This window comes from Nicotiana attenuata, chromosome 3 (genome assembly GCF_001879085.1).
Source record: "Nicotiana attenuata strain UT chromosome 3, NIATTr2, whole genome shotgun sequence".
Classification (NCBI taxonomy): domain Eukaryota; kingdom Viridiplantae; phylum Streptophyta; class Magnoliopsida; order Solanales; family Solanaceae; genus Nicotiana; species Nicotiana attenuata.
The window spans coordinates 29,877,258-29,894,916 of record NC_031991.1 but is presented as its reverse complement, the minus strand read 5'-3'; the positions used below and the strand labels follow the sequence as shown (position 1 = coordinate 29,894,916).

General features: G+C 39.3%; 1 protein-coding gene across 1 annotated transcript; it reads left to right on the top strand.

The window, feature by feature from the left end:
• Positions 14,129-16,712, top strand: LOC109223464 (protein ODORANT1-like). Its single transcript, XM_019387793.1, has 2 exons — positions 14,129-14,554; positions 15,640-16,712. Exons 1-2 carry the CDS (start codon positions 14,292-14,294, stop codon positions 16,229-16,231), a joined length of 855 nt encoding a protein of 284 aa, XP_019243338.1. The 5' UTR covers positions 14,129-14,291; the 3' UTR covers positions 16,232-16,712.

Below are 17,659 nucleotides of genomic sequence, written 5' to 3'. Positions count from 1 at the left end.
CCCCCAAAGCCAAACCCTAATTCCGCCCTGAGCCGCCGTCTGCCGCCGGCCGAAAATCGCCTCCGCCGGCGGCCATCGTCCAAACACCCTTAAATTCACACCAGAGCCTCGTCTTGGCCTTCTCATCTTAAATCCACCATCGTTTTCCCTCAAAACCTACCAGAACTCTTCGAATATTGCTTGGAACATATGAACTATAGCGCCGCCACAGTTCTCCGGTGGCGGCGCCGCCTCTGCTCAGCCCTAAAACCTCACCAGATAATCCTTATACCCCTCTTAACACTAAAACACAACCATTTTCCCCTGAATCTTCCCCCCATCTCCTTAATTTTGGATCATAAAAAAAACTAGAACCCTAGATTTTGAATCTGTGAGGTTCCTTCTCCAGTGTTCACAAGATTGAAGCTCGATTTAGCCACGAAATAATGTTGTTCATTTGTTCTTCAAGAACAAACGACTAACATCATTTCGAGACTCAAAATCGGAAGTCAGTCGTGTTCAAGTTCAAATTGGTGAGTTTTTCTAGTTTGTTTTTGTTTGTTTCACTTGATATTTGAATTTTCTTCTATTGAAACTAGTTTAAACCCAGTTTTTCTGTTTCCTTTTAGTTTTAATCCGTTCATTCATGCATGTTCTTTTATGTTGTGCCTTGATTTTTGTTTGCCCAGTTTTCTTAGGTATTTTTGTTTAAGTTTTTGATTTTTCCTTCTCCTTGTTCATACTGATTGTTACAATATAACTTGATTCTGTTTTGTTGATTAATTTTGTTTGTTTCTTTTTTTTTTTCTGTTTGTGTAACGACTCGACCGGTCGTTTTGAGCTTTTGCACTTTGATCGCCAGTTCTCAGCCATGACTTGCCCCGTGTTATGTATTATGACGAATGTAGATCGTTGGTTTTGGTTTTCAGGAAAATTTGGGATGAATTTGAAAGAACAGTTTCAGTTGAAAGCTTTGAATTTGAAAGGTTTGACCGAGAGTTGACTTATCTGTATATGAGCTCGAATCAGAGTTTTTATGATTTGGTTAGCTTCGTTAGATGATTTGTGACTTAGGAGTGTGATCGGAAGTGATTTTGGAGGTCCGGTGTAGAATTAGGCTTGAATTGGCGAAGTTAGTATTTTGGCGAATTCCGGTTGATAGGTGAGATTTTGACCCGAGGGTCGGAATGGAATTCCGAGAGTTGCTGTAGCTTCGTTAAGTGATTTGGGATGTGTGTGTAAAGTTTTAGGTCATTCGGACGTCGTTTGGTTGGGTTTTTGATCGAATGCGAGTTTCGGGAGTTTTAAAAGAACTTAGGCTTGAATCCGATGTAAATTGATGATTTTGGTGTTGGTGGAGGTGTTTTGGTGATTGGAGCAAGTTTGAATGATGTTTTAGGATGGGTTGGCACTTTTGGTTGAGGTCCTGGGGGCCTCGGGGTGATTTCGGATGGCTATCGGGATGAATTTTTGACTTGTATTGTTTCAGAGATTTGCTGGTTTTGGTATTTCCGCATCTGCGGAAAAGGGGCCGCAGATGCGTTTCCGCAGATGCGAAAATGGGGTCGCAGGTGCGAGAGGTGCTAGGGAGGCTAGTTTCTACAGGAGCGGATAGAGGCCCGCAGAAGCGGATTTAGACCGCAGAAGCGGTCCTGGGCAATTAGTGAAGCTCCGCAGAAGCGAAAAGTGGACTGCAGATGCGAAAAAATGTCTGGGCAGAAGGGTTTTAAAAGTTCATTTTGTTCCGCGAGCTAAGCTATTTTTCCTCCATTTTTGAACATCCTTGAGAGCTTTTGGACGGGAATTGAAGGGGATTTCGACTAGGATTGATTGGAGGTGAGTTCTATGATCCTAAAACACGATTATTATGTGAGATTAACCTTGAAATTTATGGAAATTAAGACAAAAATTGAAGAACTAGGGCTTGAGTTTTTGATATGTCAAATTGGGGTTTGATGGGTCATTTGAGCTCGGATTTGAGAGTTCTTGGTATGTATTAACTCGTGGCGAGGTAAGGAATCCGATGATGTTAAATTTTCTGAGATTTGAGAAGTGGGCCTGGGGCTCGGGTTTTGCTAATTTCAAGATTTTTGATATTTTTCGATTGTTTTCGATTGGGTATTGTTCCATTGGCATATTGTGACGTATTCGTTCTGGTTTTGGATATATTCGACGGGCGTGGAGGACGATTTGCGGGGCAAGGGCGTGGCGAGCTAGGGATTTCACCGGTTCGAGGTGAGTAATGATTGTAAATGATATCCTGAGGGTTTGAAACCCTGGATTTGCACAACGTAGTGCTGTATTGAGCTGAAACACGCGCTCAATGGCGAGCGCGGGGTTGTTTACTACTGGGGATTGTGACTTGGTCCGTCCCGATTAATATTTTTACCGCGTATTTGACTGAAATGCATTTGTTATCAACATGATTTGGGCCTATTGCCATATTTTGGGCTTCATGCCGATTACTTGAATCCTTCGTGGATTTTTATCACTGTTTCCTCACTATTTTGATATACTACTTGAACTCAGTCTTGTTGATTATACTATTTTACAAACTCAGCTGCTTTAATTGAACTTTGAGACTTAAATGATATTTCCACTGTTGTTTGGGCTGAGCACTACTATTTTATTGATGCCTGAGGGGCTTATGATGTTTTCTGGACTGAGTGAGGCCGAGGGCCATATGTGAGGAGGCTTTCAGGCCTTATGTGTGATGTGAGAAGGCTTTCAGGCCTTATGTTGATATAGCGCTTGGGCCGTAAGGGGCCCCTCCGGAGTCTGCACACCCACAGTGAGCGCGGGTACCCATATGATCTGAGAGTGAGCCCGAGGGGTTGATGTTATGCTGAGTGACTGATACTGAGCCCGAGGGGCTGATACTGTGCTGAGCGGTTGATATTGAGCCCGAGGAGCTGGTATTGTTTTGAGATATTGCCCGAGGGGCGAACTTTTATGTGCTCATCTTGCATATTTACTTGCCTTTTTACCTGTTATACTGTGGTATTTGTGCCCGAGGGGAGGATTTTCTGTGCTTATCGGCACTAACTGTTTTGAATTCATTTCGTAACTGTTGAAAAGATCATTTTCAAAAGAGATTTAAACTGAGCCAAGATATTTCCAAAGATTTCACAGCTTCACTGTTTTCTTAAAGGGTTGTACCCTGCTTCTACACAGTATGATGGTTTGCTTTACGTGATATCTTACTGCTCAGTTGTTATTTACCTTTATTACTCAGTAAGTTGGAGTACTCACTTTACTCCCTGCACCTCGTGTGCAGATGCAGGTATCTATTCACCCGGTAACGGGTTTTGGCCGATCAGAGGCAGAGTTACATGAGTTAAGGAGGTGACTGCCAGCGTTCGCAGCATCATGTTTCTCTCTTTTGTTCATTATTCCGGTTTTGTATATTTTAGGCCTTGTAGTGGATTTACATTCTGATAGTAGATGCTCGTGACTTGTGACACCCCGATTAGGGCTGTGTTGGGTTGTATTTCCGCTAATTAATATTATTAAGTCATATTTAAGCTGTTTATTTATGTTTAACTATTTTTGAAAAGACGAGTTGGGTTAGTTGGCTGGCCTCGTCCTCACGAGAGGCGCCATCACGACCAGTGCGGTGTTTAGGTCGTGACAAGTTGGTATTAGAGCCTAGGTTACTAGGTCTCACGACTCATGAGCAGGTTTAGTAGAGTCTCGCGGATCGGTACGGAGACGTTTGTATTTATCCTCGAGAGGCTGCAAAACCTTTAGGAAAACTTCACATTCTTGAATTCTTATATTGCGTCCTTGATTCAGCTTGAAGAGAAACTTTTGAAATTCCTTCCACGCGTTTGTATGCGCGCATGAGCGCTCAGTATCAGAAGTGACTTGATGGCTTGTGATTCCCCCGATCGAGGGGCGAGATGTAATCTCCGTGAGTATATGTTGGGCCAGTCTGGAGGACTTGAGGCCAGATCTTTACCTATGGCTTGAGCACCGAGGTGCTGATTGTGTGAGCAAGTGTTTTGAACTTATATGTTCGGTATTGTCACTATTAGTGGAAGTGACGGCTGGATAGCTATGTGATGAGTATGTTAGTACTGTGAGATGTATCTATGTGACTTGGAAGTGACAAGGAAGGCCTCCTGGATGATAGAAGAGCTATTAGGTGTTTGAATTCCATCGTGATTCGAGGTATAGCCCCGAGTTATGGGCGTGTGAAAGATCTTTTCATGTTTTCCAGTTGAGAGTGAAGTAAATTTTATGTTGCAGTATGAATTCAGACTCAGAAAGACTAAGTAACTGTGTAATGCGTATGACGGTGGAAGGTATGCGAAAATATCATATTGAGGTGAAGCAGGCGGGTTATCTCCTGCGGACTGTTCTGAAGTGGTGTAATCCTTATGTGTATATTAGAAGATCGCATGTGTAATTGAAAAGCTCGTGTTGAAATTTTAAATTTCGGGTCGCCTAAAGGAGTGGGCTTAGCTGTTGCGGGGGTGAATGCGAGAATTTCAGAAGATTTGCAGTACTAGATGATCTGAGATTGCACAAGCTTACAAATGATTTGAGTTTAATCTCACTATGGTATTGTCGCATCAATAGAGCAGAAGAGTTATGAGTTATGTAGCGTATCTTGATCTATGGCTTCGAGCCAAGTGGGGGAGTCTGTTGTGAGCAGTTGATTGCACGGTTAGGTGCTATGTTGGTTCCAGTTTGGGGCATGCGAGTGAATTAGCTATGGCTAGAGTAAAGGAAAATTTTGACAAAGGTTATATTATGCTTCATAAGGTATGAGAATCATAGAATGTCTAGAGTGTTGTTGGTAAAGAATGCTCGGCGCATAGAGCAGGAAGTTGCTTGGTTGTACTGGGATGAGGATTTCATTTTGCGGTATCGGAGTGCCAATGAGGCATGGGTGGTTCTGTTCGTTAGGTCAGGTAAGTTGCAGTTTGAATAAAGAGTGAATGACTTTCGAGAATGGTTCTAATGTGTTCAAGATTCTACAGGGAACAATCAGGTATTTTAAAGTTGCATGTATGGTTAGAAACTGTGTTTTCATTGGAAGAGGTTCAGAATTGTAGTATTTCTATGTTAATTATGGGATTCTATGTATCTGTATCAGGGAGGTAAAGGTAACGGATTTAGGTTCGCGGGAAGTTCTTCAGAGTAAAGTATTCTAGAATATGGTGTTTCTGGGAATATTTGAGAGAGTAATTCAGTGGCTTATGGGTCCTAGACAGTGTGGTCTTGTGCTTGGGTCTCGTGTAGTGAGCCTGGGATTAAGAGATTGTGGTACTACAGCAAGAGGGAGCATCATGTTGAAAATGAATCGGAAGGGAAATTCAGATAGATGGAATGGTTTGATAGTAGACCGAATCAATATGGTAAGGATATGATCAATTCTTTGTATGTGTTCAAGGTAATGGGTTCTTACAGGTATTTTGCAACAATGCTCATGGGCTTTGATGGCTTGCTTAGCTTGGTCTAGTTAGAAGGATTCAGTCCTGGCAGTTTAATTTGTGCAAACGGAATTGGGAGAGTTCTTGTTGATTTCTACCATGGCTGGAGCGGTGCTTTTTCTACGAATATGAGAGGTATGGGATGTGTAATGATTTTTCTTCTAGATGGGATAAATAGAAGTTCTGGCTAATTGAGTGCGTAGATGTCTGTGGCTTGGAAGGGAGATAAAAGTTTTCCTGTTATCCTTGGATGTGTGGTATATGCGGTATGTTGTGGAGGATCGAGATTTGCGTGTATGAGGTTTCGGTTCAGTTCTGAAAGGAAGTTCATAACACTCTTAGGCAGCGGGTAGCCTCAGATGATTAAGGAAATGGTATTGTTATTTGGGAGTGACTTGACGAGAGTATAGGTTTCAAAAAAGGGGTAACGTGATTAAGTTGATAGCACTTCGGTAGTATTGCGGCACCTTCTTTTAGATCGATTGGTGATATTCAGGGAAATTTGAGAGTATCTAACGTGGAATGATTGGGTATTAGAGGTGTGGCATATATTCGGACGGCGAAATTGGGATAGGATATGGTGATTCATGTGCCGTATGGATGTGGAGACGGAAGTTCTCATATTCAGGCTGTGTTGTGATAGTAGATCATGTGTATCAGCACTGTTTAGTGACTACCGAGATTTGGAGGCCCGAGTGGATCTTTCTTTGCTTGGTATGTTAGGTTTTGGATATGATATTGGGGTGTGGACTGGTTGTTCCGTGTTGTGTTATTCTGGACTATTGCGATAAGATGGCGAGGATGGCTATGTCGGGAAATGCCACGGATTGAGTGGCGATGTTCGCTGGATTATGTCCTATTGGGGATTTTTATATTTCGAAGACCTAGCGGACGGCTGGGAAGGATTTCCTATCTTATTTGGGGTCTTGTGAGTGAGTGTTCTATCTTGAGTCGGCTTGATTGGCTCCGCATGGCATTGTTGAGGGAGTATTGATTCGACCGTTGTTGAGCTTATCAGTGATCTGGGGAGATCTATGAGTTACCTTTCTGTGTTGCGAGATGCTAGGATTTGTTGGTTATAGGCACATATGGTGCGGTTCAATTGGGGTCTCTTAGTGGAATTCGAGCGGGAAGAGTAATTGAGCGATGCTTGGTGAACGGCGTATCGGTTGTGTCCTATCGGGTTGCGTGGCATATGTTATTTGTTGCACCGTGGGTGTCATGATTTGCTTTGGGTCCAGACATCAAATTGTGCGTGGCTGTCGGTTTTGAGCATAGTGACTTGAGGTGTTCCATGTGTAGCAATGTTTGGATAGGATCGCGCATTGTAGCGATGCTACGTGGAGATATGACCTTTCGGGGTAGATTCATGTGTTCTATATCTACGATGTGAGACGGGGTCTCAGCTTTGTGTTGTGATGGTACTGATGAGCTTGAGGTACAGCTCTTTCGTTTGGGGTCATTTTCATGATTTGAGTATATTCAGACCGTTTCTTGTTGGTGCGCGTATTATGAAAGTTGTGGCTTAGGCCTGTCTTGATGTGTCATGTCACCAGAGAGGTGTGATGGATTCGAGGTGATCGTGGGGTAATTAATGAATACGAACGGATTCGATTTCAGCTTGTTGGAAGGATAATATCGAGGTTCGGCTCGGAAATCTGCTGTGGTATTAGCCAAAAAAGGGAAGTGGCTTCATGAATGGTTGACCTGAGAAATGGTGATGGCTTACTACGTGTTTTAGTTATCAGTTGCAGCATATGTAAAAGTGTTGGAATGAAACCTTAGTTGATAAGAGGTTTTCTACCGGTATTCGGGTGTTGTGTGCAGCTGCTGCGAATAGAAGTTATCGTTTCGAGTGTTTGAGTTATGTGGTATCCCACGTTTCGAGTGACGTGGGATCACCCCGGGGTTTACGCTTGGTAAGGTTATTCAGCTATTGATTGGCTTTTAGAACAGCTCCGGGTACGTTCAAGGACGAACGTGTGTTTCAGTGGGGGAGGATGTAACGACTCGACCGGTCGTTTTGAGCTTTTGCACTTTGATCGCCAGTTCTCAGGCATGACTTGCCCCGTGTTATGTATTATGACGAATGTAGATCGTTGGTTTTGGTTTTCAGGAAAATTTGGGATGAATTTGAAAGAACAGTTTCAGTTGAAAGCTTTGAATTTGAAAGGTTTGACCGAGAGTTGACTTATCTGTATATGAGCTCGGATCAGAGTTTTTATGATTTGGTTAGCTTCGTTAGATGATTTGTGACTTAGGAGTGTGATCGGAAGTGATTTTGGAGGTCCGGTGTAGAATTAGGCTTGAATTGGCGAAGTTAGTATTTTGGCGAATTCCGGTTGATAGGTGAGATTTTGACCCGAGGGTCGGAATGGAATTCCGAGAGTTGTTGTAGCTTCGTTAAGTGATTTGGGTGTGTGTAAAGTTTCAAGTCATTCGGATGTCGTTTGGTTGGGTTTTTGATCGAATGCGAGTTTCGGGAGTTTTAAAAGAACTTAGGCTTGAATCCGATGTAAATTGATGATTTTGGTGTTGGTGGAGGTGTTTTGGTGATTGGAGCAAGTTTGAATGATGTTTTAGGATGGGTTGGCACTTTTGGTTGAGGTCCCGGGGGCCTCGGGGTGATTTCGGATGGCTATCGGGATGAATTTTGGACTTGTGTTGTTTCAGAGATTTGTTGGTTCTGGTATTTCCGCATCTGCGGAAAAGGGGCCGCAGATGCGGTTCTGCAGATGCGAAAATGGGGTCGCGGGTGCGAGAGGTGCTAGGGAGGCTGGTTTCCGCAGGAGCGGATAGAGGCCCGCGGAAGCGGATTTAGACCGCAGAAGCGGTCCTGGGCAATTAGTGAAGCTCCGCAGAAGCGAAAAGTGGACCGCAGATGCGAAAAAATGTCTGGGCAGAAGGGTTTTAAAAGTTCATTTTGTTCCGCGAGCTAAGCCATTTTTCCTCCATTTTTGAACATCCTTGAGAGCTTTTGGACGGGAATTGAAGGGGATTTCGACTGGGATTGATTGGAGGTGAGTTCTATGATCTTAAAACACGATTATTATGTGAGATTAACCTTGAAATTTATGGAAATTAAGCCAAAAATTGAAGAACTAGGGCTTGAGTTTTTGATATGTCAAATTGGGATTTGATGGGTCATTTGAGCTCGGATTTGAGAGTTCTTGGTATGTATAAACTCGTGAGGAGATAAGGAACCCGTTGATGTGAAAATTTCTGAGTTTCGAGAAGTGGGCCCGGGGCTCGGGTTTTGCTAATTTCGAGATTTTTGATAATTTTCGATTTGTTTTCGATTGGGTACTGTCCCATTGGCATATTGTGACGTATTCGTTCTGGTATTTGATAGATCCGACGCGCGTGGAGGAAGATTTGAGGGGCAAAGGCGTTGCGAGCTAGAGATTTCGCCGGTTCGAGGTGAGTAATGATTGTAAATGATATCCTGAGGGTTTGAAACCCCGGATTTGCACACCGTAGTGCTATATTGAGGTGACTTGCACGCCGGATAGCGAGCGTGGGGTAGAGCACCGTTGGGGATTGTGACTTGGTCCGTCCCGATTGATGATTTTACCGCGTATTTGACTGAAACTTATTTGTTATTAACATGATTTGGGCTGATTGCCATATTTGTACTTTGTGCCAATTATTTGAACCCTTCGGGGATTTTATCACTGTTTCCTCACTGTTTTGACGTGTTATTTGAACTTAGTCCTGTTGATATCTCCTGTATTACAAACTCAGCCAATTTTTACTCAGATTTGAAACTTAAATGATATTTCTAAATGATATTTTGGGCTGAGAACTACTGTTTTACAAATGCCCGAGGGGCTTGTGATGATTTTCGGACTGAGTGAGGCCGAGGGCCAAATGTGAGGATATGCTGAGTGATATGAGGCCGAGGGCCTGAGATACTTTATATGTCACGAGGTGGCTTGAGTGACGTGAGGAGGCTTTCAGGCCTTATGAGTGATGTGAGGAGGCTTTCAGGCCTTATGAGTGATGCGAGGAGGCTTTCAGGCCTTGTGAGCGATGTGAGGAGGCTTTCAGGCCTTGTGAGTGATGTGAGGAGGCTTTCAGGCCTTATGAGTGATGTGAGAAGGCTTTCAGGCCCTGTGAGTGATGTGAGGAGGCTTTCAGGCCTTATGACTGATGTGAGGAGGCTTTCAGGCCTCGTGTGTGATGTGAGGAGGCTTTCAGGCCTTATTTTATATGCCACGAGGTGGCTTGATATTGCGCTTGGGCCGTAAGGGGCCCCTCCCGAAGTCTGCACACTCCCAGTGAGCGCCGTCGACGATATATGGATCGGGCTGCACGCCGCAGCGAGTTGTAGATCGGGCTGCACGCCGCAGCGGTTACTATATGATACTGTTCTGAGAGTGATCTAAGAGAGAGAGCCCGAGGGGCTGTGAGTGTTTCTGAGAGGGAGCCCGAGGGGCTGGTATTGTTTTGAGATATTGCCAGAGGGGTAAACTTTTATGTGCTCATCTTGCATATTTACTTGCCTTTTTACCTGTTATACTGCGATATTTGTGCCCGAGGGGCGGTTTTTCTGTGCTTATCGGCACTAACTGTTTTGAAATTATTTCGTAACTGTTGGAAAGATCATTTTAAAAAGAGAATTAAAACTGAGCCAAGAGATTTCCAAAGATTTCACAGCTTCACTATTTTTCTCAAAGGATTGTACCCTGCTTCTATACAACATGTTGGTTGCTTTACGTGATTTCTTACTGCTCAGTTGTTATTTATCTTTATTACTCACTGAGTTGGAGTACTCATTTTACTCCCTGCACCTTGTGTGCAGATGCAAGTATCTATTCACCCGGTAGTGGGTTTTGGGCCAATCAGAGGCAGAGTTATATGAGTTAAGGAGGTGACTGTCAGCGTTCGCAGCACCATGTCTCTCTCTTTTGTTCATTATTTCGGTTTTGTACATTTTAGACCCTGTAGTGGATTTACATTCTGATAGATGCTCGTGACTTGTGACGCCCCGGTTAGGCCTGTGTTGGGTTGGCTTTCCGCTGAATAATACTATTAAGTCATATGTATGATGTTTATTTATGTTTATCTATTTTTGAAAAAGACCGAGTGGGTTAGTTGGCTGGCCTCGTCTTCACGAGAGGCGCCATCACGACCAGTGCGGGGTTTGGGTCGTGACAAATATTGTATACCAATTTAAAATATTGTGGTATGCTTGATTCGAATATCGTATTCTTTATTAGAATATTCTTGGATGCTTGATTTGAATATTGTACTCCTATTTAAAATATTGTGGTATTCTTGATTTCTAACAATACTGAAAGCTTCTTTCTGCCATTGTTGTCACCAACATTTCGTCTTTGGACCTGGAACCCTAGTTTTTACCATACCATATCTTTTTCTACTAACTTTTATGCCATCATCCTTTTTGGATGCTCGAATTGAGATCGTAATTTCGCAATCTAGCATTATCATCCCTTTTGGAAGCCGATTCATAGATTACATGTGGAGTTTCATCCATAATTTCACTTCTCCCGATTGAATTTCAATGGGAGAAGAAACCTTATTGCCCTTTCCAAATACTTTTTCAGTGCTATGGAAAGCCAATTTTCTCTTCATCCTTTCCTTAACTTTTTGCTTGCTATTTGCTTGAGAGGAAAAACTTGAAAGAAGTGATTGTATGATCGAACTAGTAAGAAAGATTAGAAAGGCACACGATGCTTGCTACTCCCTCCGTTTCATATTAGATGAGGTAGTTTGACTCGGCACGGAGTTTAAGAAAAAAGAAGAAGACTTTTGAAATTTGCGGTCTTAAAAGCTTAAAGGGTAAAAGGTTTGTGGGGCCATGACATTTGTGTGGCTATAAAAGCTTCTCATTAAGGTCAAATGGGTAAAATGAAGAGTTTAAAGTTGAATTATTTCCAAATTTAGAAATGTGTCATTTGTTTTGGAACAGACTAAAAAGGAAAGTACCTAATCTAATATGAAACGAAGGTAATACAATTTTGAGAAAGAAATAATATTATTCCAATTAAGTGTTGATTGAAGATATTCTAAAAGAATCTGGGAGAGATAATCTAATCCCCTTAAAAGGTGGGATATGTTTAATGGCATATAATGATAGTAAAGATTTAAGAAGTAAATAAAGTTTTATAAAGTAGGTATAGAATATAAAATAAATATTTTAAAAGTATATGGAGTTAACTGTCATTTTTAATGGGTAAACCACATAGATTATCCAAAAATAAATAGGAAAAAATCTAAAGATTTTTTGTTAAAAACTTTCAGTATGTTCATAATGAATTAAAGATTTTAACAAATGTTTGATGAAAAGAATGAAGAATGTTCTCATATTTATTTGTAAACTATGTGTAATATATACAATAACTCACTCTTGCAAGTTACTACATACTTAAACATTCTTTTCCACAATTATAAGACATTGAAAAATCATCGGCATATCCTCCTCTAGTTCTTTCATAAATTCTTTTGGCTAACATTAAATGAGGAGAATGTTATTATTGCACATTGAACAAGTAAAATAAATTGAAAAAGAAGCACTGACAAGAAAGTGGGATACAATATTTTGACGACAGTCGACAATTTTTGTGTAATTTATAGAAAAGTTCAAGCATAAATGAAATTAAGATAACCACATGATTGACGAAAATTTCATTAAATCTTGTGATCATTTAATCTAAAAACTTCAAAATAATTAGAGAAAGAATATTTCAATTACTTAACTATTTTATGTGTTAACGTGTGTGAGTCTGATTCTTTTTCATAATTCAAACATGTGAAAATATATTTTTTTTTCTGGAGATGGTGGTAAAATTAAAGTAATTTGAACTCAAGATCGCTTGTCTATTTTAATACCGGTGTTTTAAAAAGCATTTTCGGGGTGAGCCCCGGGGCAAGGCGTACTAAAAATGCATCGAGACGATGGTGTGGGGCGAAAGTCTCAAGAGGCGTACGCCCAACAATTTGGGCCGTACATCCGAGCGTTTGAGGCATGTTTTTGTAGTGAAGCGTAAGCTCCAAAGACTTTTTCAAATTAAAATAAAATTTGTTGAATACGTCCTTCATGTAATACCAAAATTCTCAAAAGTTAGCTTGTAGTTACTCAAAAGTTTTAAAAAGGAATTGAAGTGTATTAAATTTAAAAGTCGAGACCTTTTTTATTGATTGAAGCCCTAATTTATGGTCTTTACCAATTCTTTATCTTGTCCGCTAGTCTACTAATATCTAATATCTCCCAAAAGCAATGAATATTTAATTTTTTTGTACAAACACAAAGAGAACTCCATTCTCCTTCATAGTAGCACGTTCAAAGTTCAAATTACAGGCTAGCCATCCTTTTTGTTCCTCCATGTAGAAAACTTTATTCTTTTCGACTCAAGTTACTTGTGCTTGTAAGTAGCGTATAATAGATTGCTTTAATTAGTTTTTGTGGGGATTTAGCACATCTGTATATAGTTTTCACATATTTATAGTGTTCTTCAATTCTTATGCAATTTATCTATTTATAAATATTTATTGTAATTATATTATTTTATAAAATATTAAAAATTAAATACCCATGGGGCTTACGCCCCGCGCCTTGGGGCTTATGCCTCGCTGATGCATATGTAAAACACCTTACGCCCATGCCTTTTAAAATATTGTTTAATACTATATTGAATTGTGTAATTATCATCTAATAATTTAACTTAAGCTTTTAGATGAGATGAACAGATATAAACGTTCACATGATTTGACAAACTCATCAGAAGTAAACAGATCAAACGATTCGACTATAGTTATTCTGAAAATTAATGTTATCATGGTAAACATAGTACGAGATTACTTCCCATGTTTGAAAGGTCCCGTAAACGTGGTGATGACGAAATGGTTGAGTAAGCGTGCAATCACAGAGAGTACATAGTGTATGAAAATGGGAAGAAAAAAATAAGAAAAGAAACAACAAAAAGAACAGACCATATCTTTCGGAGTGTGGGGCAAAGGTTAAAGAGTAATAAGAATATCACTATAAGAGCATAATGGAATGGATTGTATCCTTTTATCCTCAATTAAAGGTCTTAAGTTTGAGTCCTATGAAATTTTTGTTTGATAGAAAGCGTTTTTTGTTTAACAAGTCATACGTGACATGTATCGATATTAGTCGAGCTAGTAAATATTGTATATCAAATGACTAAGCTCCCGTTCAGTTATGAATTTTGGGTTCATTTTTTCAATTTTTTTTTAAAATACTACTATTTGTTTATGAAATATGATCATGTTATGGGGAAAGAAAAAACTTCAAAAAAAATTTTAAGTTTCCAAAAACTGGTTTACGACAGTTTTTGGGTGAAATTTTTCTTCCACTCACCAAACTTCAACTTTTCTTCAAATAAAATACATGTCCAAACACAACTTTAACTTTCAAAACTTATTTTTCAACACAACTTAAAAAACTCTTTTTTCAAGTTTCAATCAAATCTATGTCCAAACGCTCTGGCTAAGAAAAAGGGAAGAAGAAGAGGGATTTCTTGAGTTTTAGCTTGGTATTAGGGTCAGCTATCATTCACTATCACTCTCTCTTGGGTGGAGTTGATAACACCAGAAAAGGAATTGTAGTTCAAGAGTTGCTTTCACAAACCATAGGTGGGCCATGGAATCTTACATTCTCTCTCACTATATATATATATATATATATATTTATATAGGCATACCCTTCCATAAATCAAAATATATATGTTTAAACAAAATTTCAAAGAGAAAGGTGAGAACTTTACGAGAAAAGTTGAAGTTGGTGGATTATATATAAAGGTGGGTAGAAGAGCAAATTTATCAAACACTTTTGTAAATTTTTTTGTAACTTTGTTTGTTTGGTGGTAGTTGAGAGTAGTAGTAATGGGAAGACAACCTTGTTGTGACAAACTTGGAGTGAAGAAAGGTCCATGGACAGCTGATGAAGACAAGAAACTCATCAATTTTATTCTTACAAATGGTCAATGTTGTTGGCGTGCTGTCCCTAAACTCGCCGGTCTTAGGCGCTGCGGTAAGAGTTGTCGTCTCCGATGGACTAATTACCTTCGACCCGACTTGAAAAGAGGACTTCTTAGTGATGCTGAGGAGAAATTGGTAATTGATCTCCATGCTCGTCTTGGAAACAGGTAATATACTTATCGCTTTTTCTTTTCTAATACAAGGGATAGAAACTTGGTTGGGAGTGAGGCGTCGTTACTGTTGTAGAAAGAAACATGTTTATTGTCGATAAGAACCATTAATTTATGATGTTTAATTAATTAATTTATTAATTACCAACTAAGCTAAACGGCTTATATCCATATATTATGTGGTGAGTTGTTTATCAGAAAGTCTATTGAAATCGCTATGTTTGTGTTAGAGTAGTTTATTTATTGTTTGGAAGCATTACTAATGATGAGTTTATTTTCGGCCTTTTTATCCTTTTGTCTTCCCTTTCTCTTAGGTTGCATGGTTTTTTTTCTTTCTATATGTGCATTTTCATGCCGCAGAAAGAAAGGCATAAAGGAAAGTTTCTCTGCCACGAGTTATGATTATGTTGAGATCGAAATAACATGGTACATGCAGAACCTAGCATGGTCGACGATAAATCAGAAAAGAAAGAAAATATACTAAAAAAACATATTATATTACTATGGTTTGGTCACGTGATCTACATAAATCTACTACTATTAAAAGAAAAAGAAAACTAATTTAGAGAATAAATTCTCCCATAAATAATTAAATAAGAATAAATTCTCCCATAAATAATTAAATAAATTTCCTTCTTTCACGAAAGAGAGTCCCAATAAATTAGAAATTCAGGGCAAAATCCTAACCGTGAACTCATAATGCTAGTATTTCGAAAGCTTTTGTTGCTCTTTAAAGTGCATGGCTTTTGTGTATAAAAAAAAAAACAAGTTAACATCATATGCCATGATTTCTGATTGAATATTTATTTCTGGTGTAATGAAGCTTCTTGATTACTACTTTTACTTTATTGTTCATGATTTTCTGCATTGTCAAGTAATGTACTAAGTTAATATTAAAATGTTCTGGCTTCAAAAGGAAGTGCTCTATTTATCTTATCAATCTATTACATCTCTTCTTGAAGTGGACTTGAAATAGTAGTTCTTTTCCCGTATCTTGCTTTATTAGTTTGTCTCCATTCTGTTTTTCAAACTATTTATGACAATAATTGTATGGTGCTAAATATTTAATTTGTTTTAATCAGGTGGTCCAAGATTGCTGCTAGATTACCAGGAAGGACAGATAATGAGATTAAAAATCATTGGAACACTCATATTAAGAAAAAGCTTCTAAAGATGGGGATTGATCCTGTTACACATGAACCACTCAAAAAAGAAGCAAATCTAATTGATCAACCTATCCAAGAGTCTGATCAAAACAAAATTAATGGTCATCAGCAGGTACAAGTTGTACCCGAGTGTACAAGTGTCACTGCAGCAGCCACCTCCTCAGAGTTAGATAACTCGTCTTACTCTGCTTCTTCTACTTCTTCGTCTGAAAACTCTTCAAGCATCACCGATGAATCCAAGTTGGTTCTCAACACACTCGGTGAAAATGATCCACTGCTAAGTTCCCTACTGGAAGTTGATGCTCCTCTTGTCGATTCGCTATGGGAACTTCCAGTATCTTCTGAAGAACAAAAAAAATTCGATAACATGACATCCTGGGACGACAGTTTGAATTGGCTATTGGATTGTCAAGATTTTGGTATTCATGACTTTGGTTTTGATAATTGCTTTAATGATGTTGAATTGGAGGTGTTTAACACCATAGATGACATGGAAAACAAGCAGTGATCATTTACCAGGATTAATCCCAAATGAAAAAGGTAATGAATGGCTAAAGGGACATAACCAAGGAATTAAGTCTAGCATTTCACAACGTTAGTGTTTTTTACGTGCATGTTTACAAATGTATCATGTCTATAGTACTAGGAAGTTAGATTTGGTGGAGTTGTATTTTGTTTTTTCTATTTGTACAAATTTTAGTAGAATATTCGCGAAGAGTCCAAGGTGAAACCTTTGCTTCTAATTTAGAGGTTTCGGACAAGCTAGCCAACCTACCAACCAACCAGTCAATCAAACCAATCATGTTAGAAGAAGAAAAATCCAAAGAGATAAAAAGAAATAATAGTAGTGATTTAGCATTATCCCTGTGCCAAGGATGGGGACATGTACTCAGAGGCAAAATTATTGGAGGGGTTCATATGTATATTAAGAAAACCTTTTGTATATTATGTGGAAGATCAAAAATTATAATGAAACTGTGTTCTTTTTATTTGTCTTCTCTTTAATTTCTCTCTTTCTCTACATTTCTTCTTTTGTGATGTTTTATACTTCAATACCACACAAGAGGGGTGATTTGTGTGGTACCCAATTTTTCGCTTAACTTGATTATAGAAGGACCTGATTCTTCTATGTGTTCCAACCACTACTGTTGCGGAATAATAAGTACAGAAATTAAAGAACACAAAGATTTTACGTGGAAAACACCTGGCTCAAAAGGTGAAAAACCCACGACCTACTTTCCAGTAGGATTTTTCCAAACTCTCCACTAAAATCACTGAGCCAAAAACTGCATTTATAAAAACTCTTTTGTAAACGTAGGATTAACTCTAATCCCGTTGTAGCACATAGCCTCAACTGTTGCGACAACTTCAAGTTAACTCTAATTTGAAAACTCTGAGTACCTAATACAATTGCTTCTAGATAAGCTGAAAGGTACAATATGAAAACCACCTACTAAAATTGAACTAGAATATAAGACAGACACTTGGAACTGGTTCTTCTATCTGGTTCAAGTAGCTTCAGGTTTGCACGCTTGAATCACACACAAATTACTTGCAAAATTGTCTTGCTATTTTTCTCTCAATTTACGTTTTACTTCTGCTTATGTACTTTACCTGTAAAAGAGAACAACACTGATATTTTTGGAGTTAGTAATTAGAAATTCACTAGAATTCTAATGCTACTCTTCCACGGTGGAAGAGTTCTAGTTGAACTCATCCTCTAACTCTATCCGTCTCTTAAACAGTGTTCTCTTTGTGTAAGGAGTCTTTCTCCTTATCCAATATGCAACCTTTTCGATCATGATCAGGAGATATCACTTCTGGAAGTTAGGTTTATCTCCTTCACGTGCATCTCACATGCTTGAGTTGACCATATTTGTGCCTCACTAGGATGGACCTGGTCCATGTCTGAGTTCCTTTGTTAGTCTTCACCTTT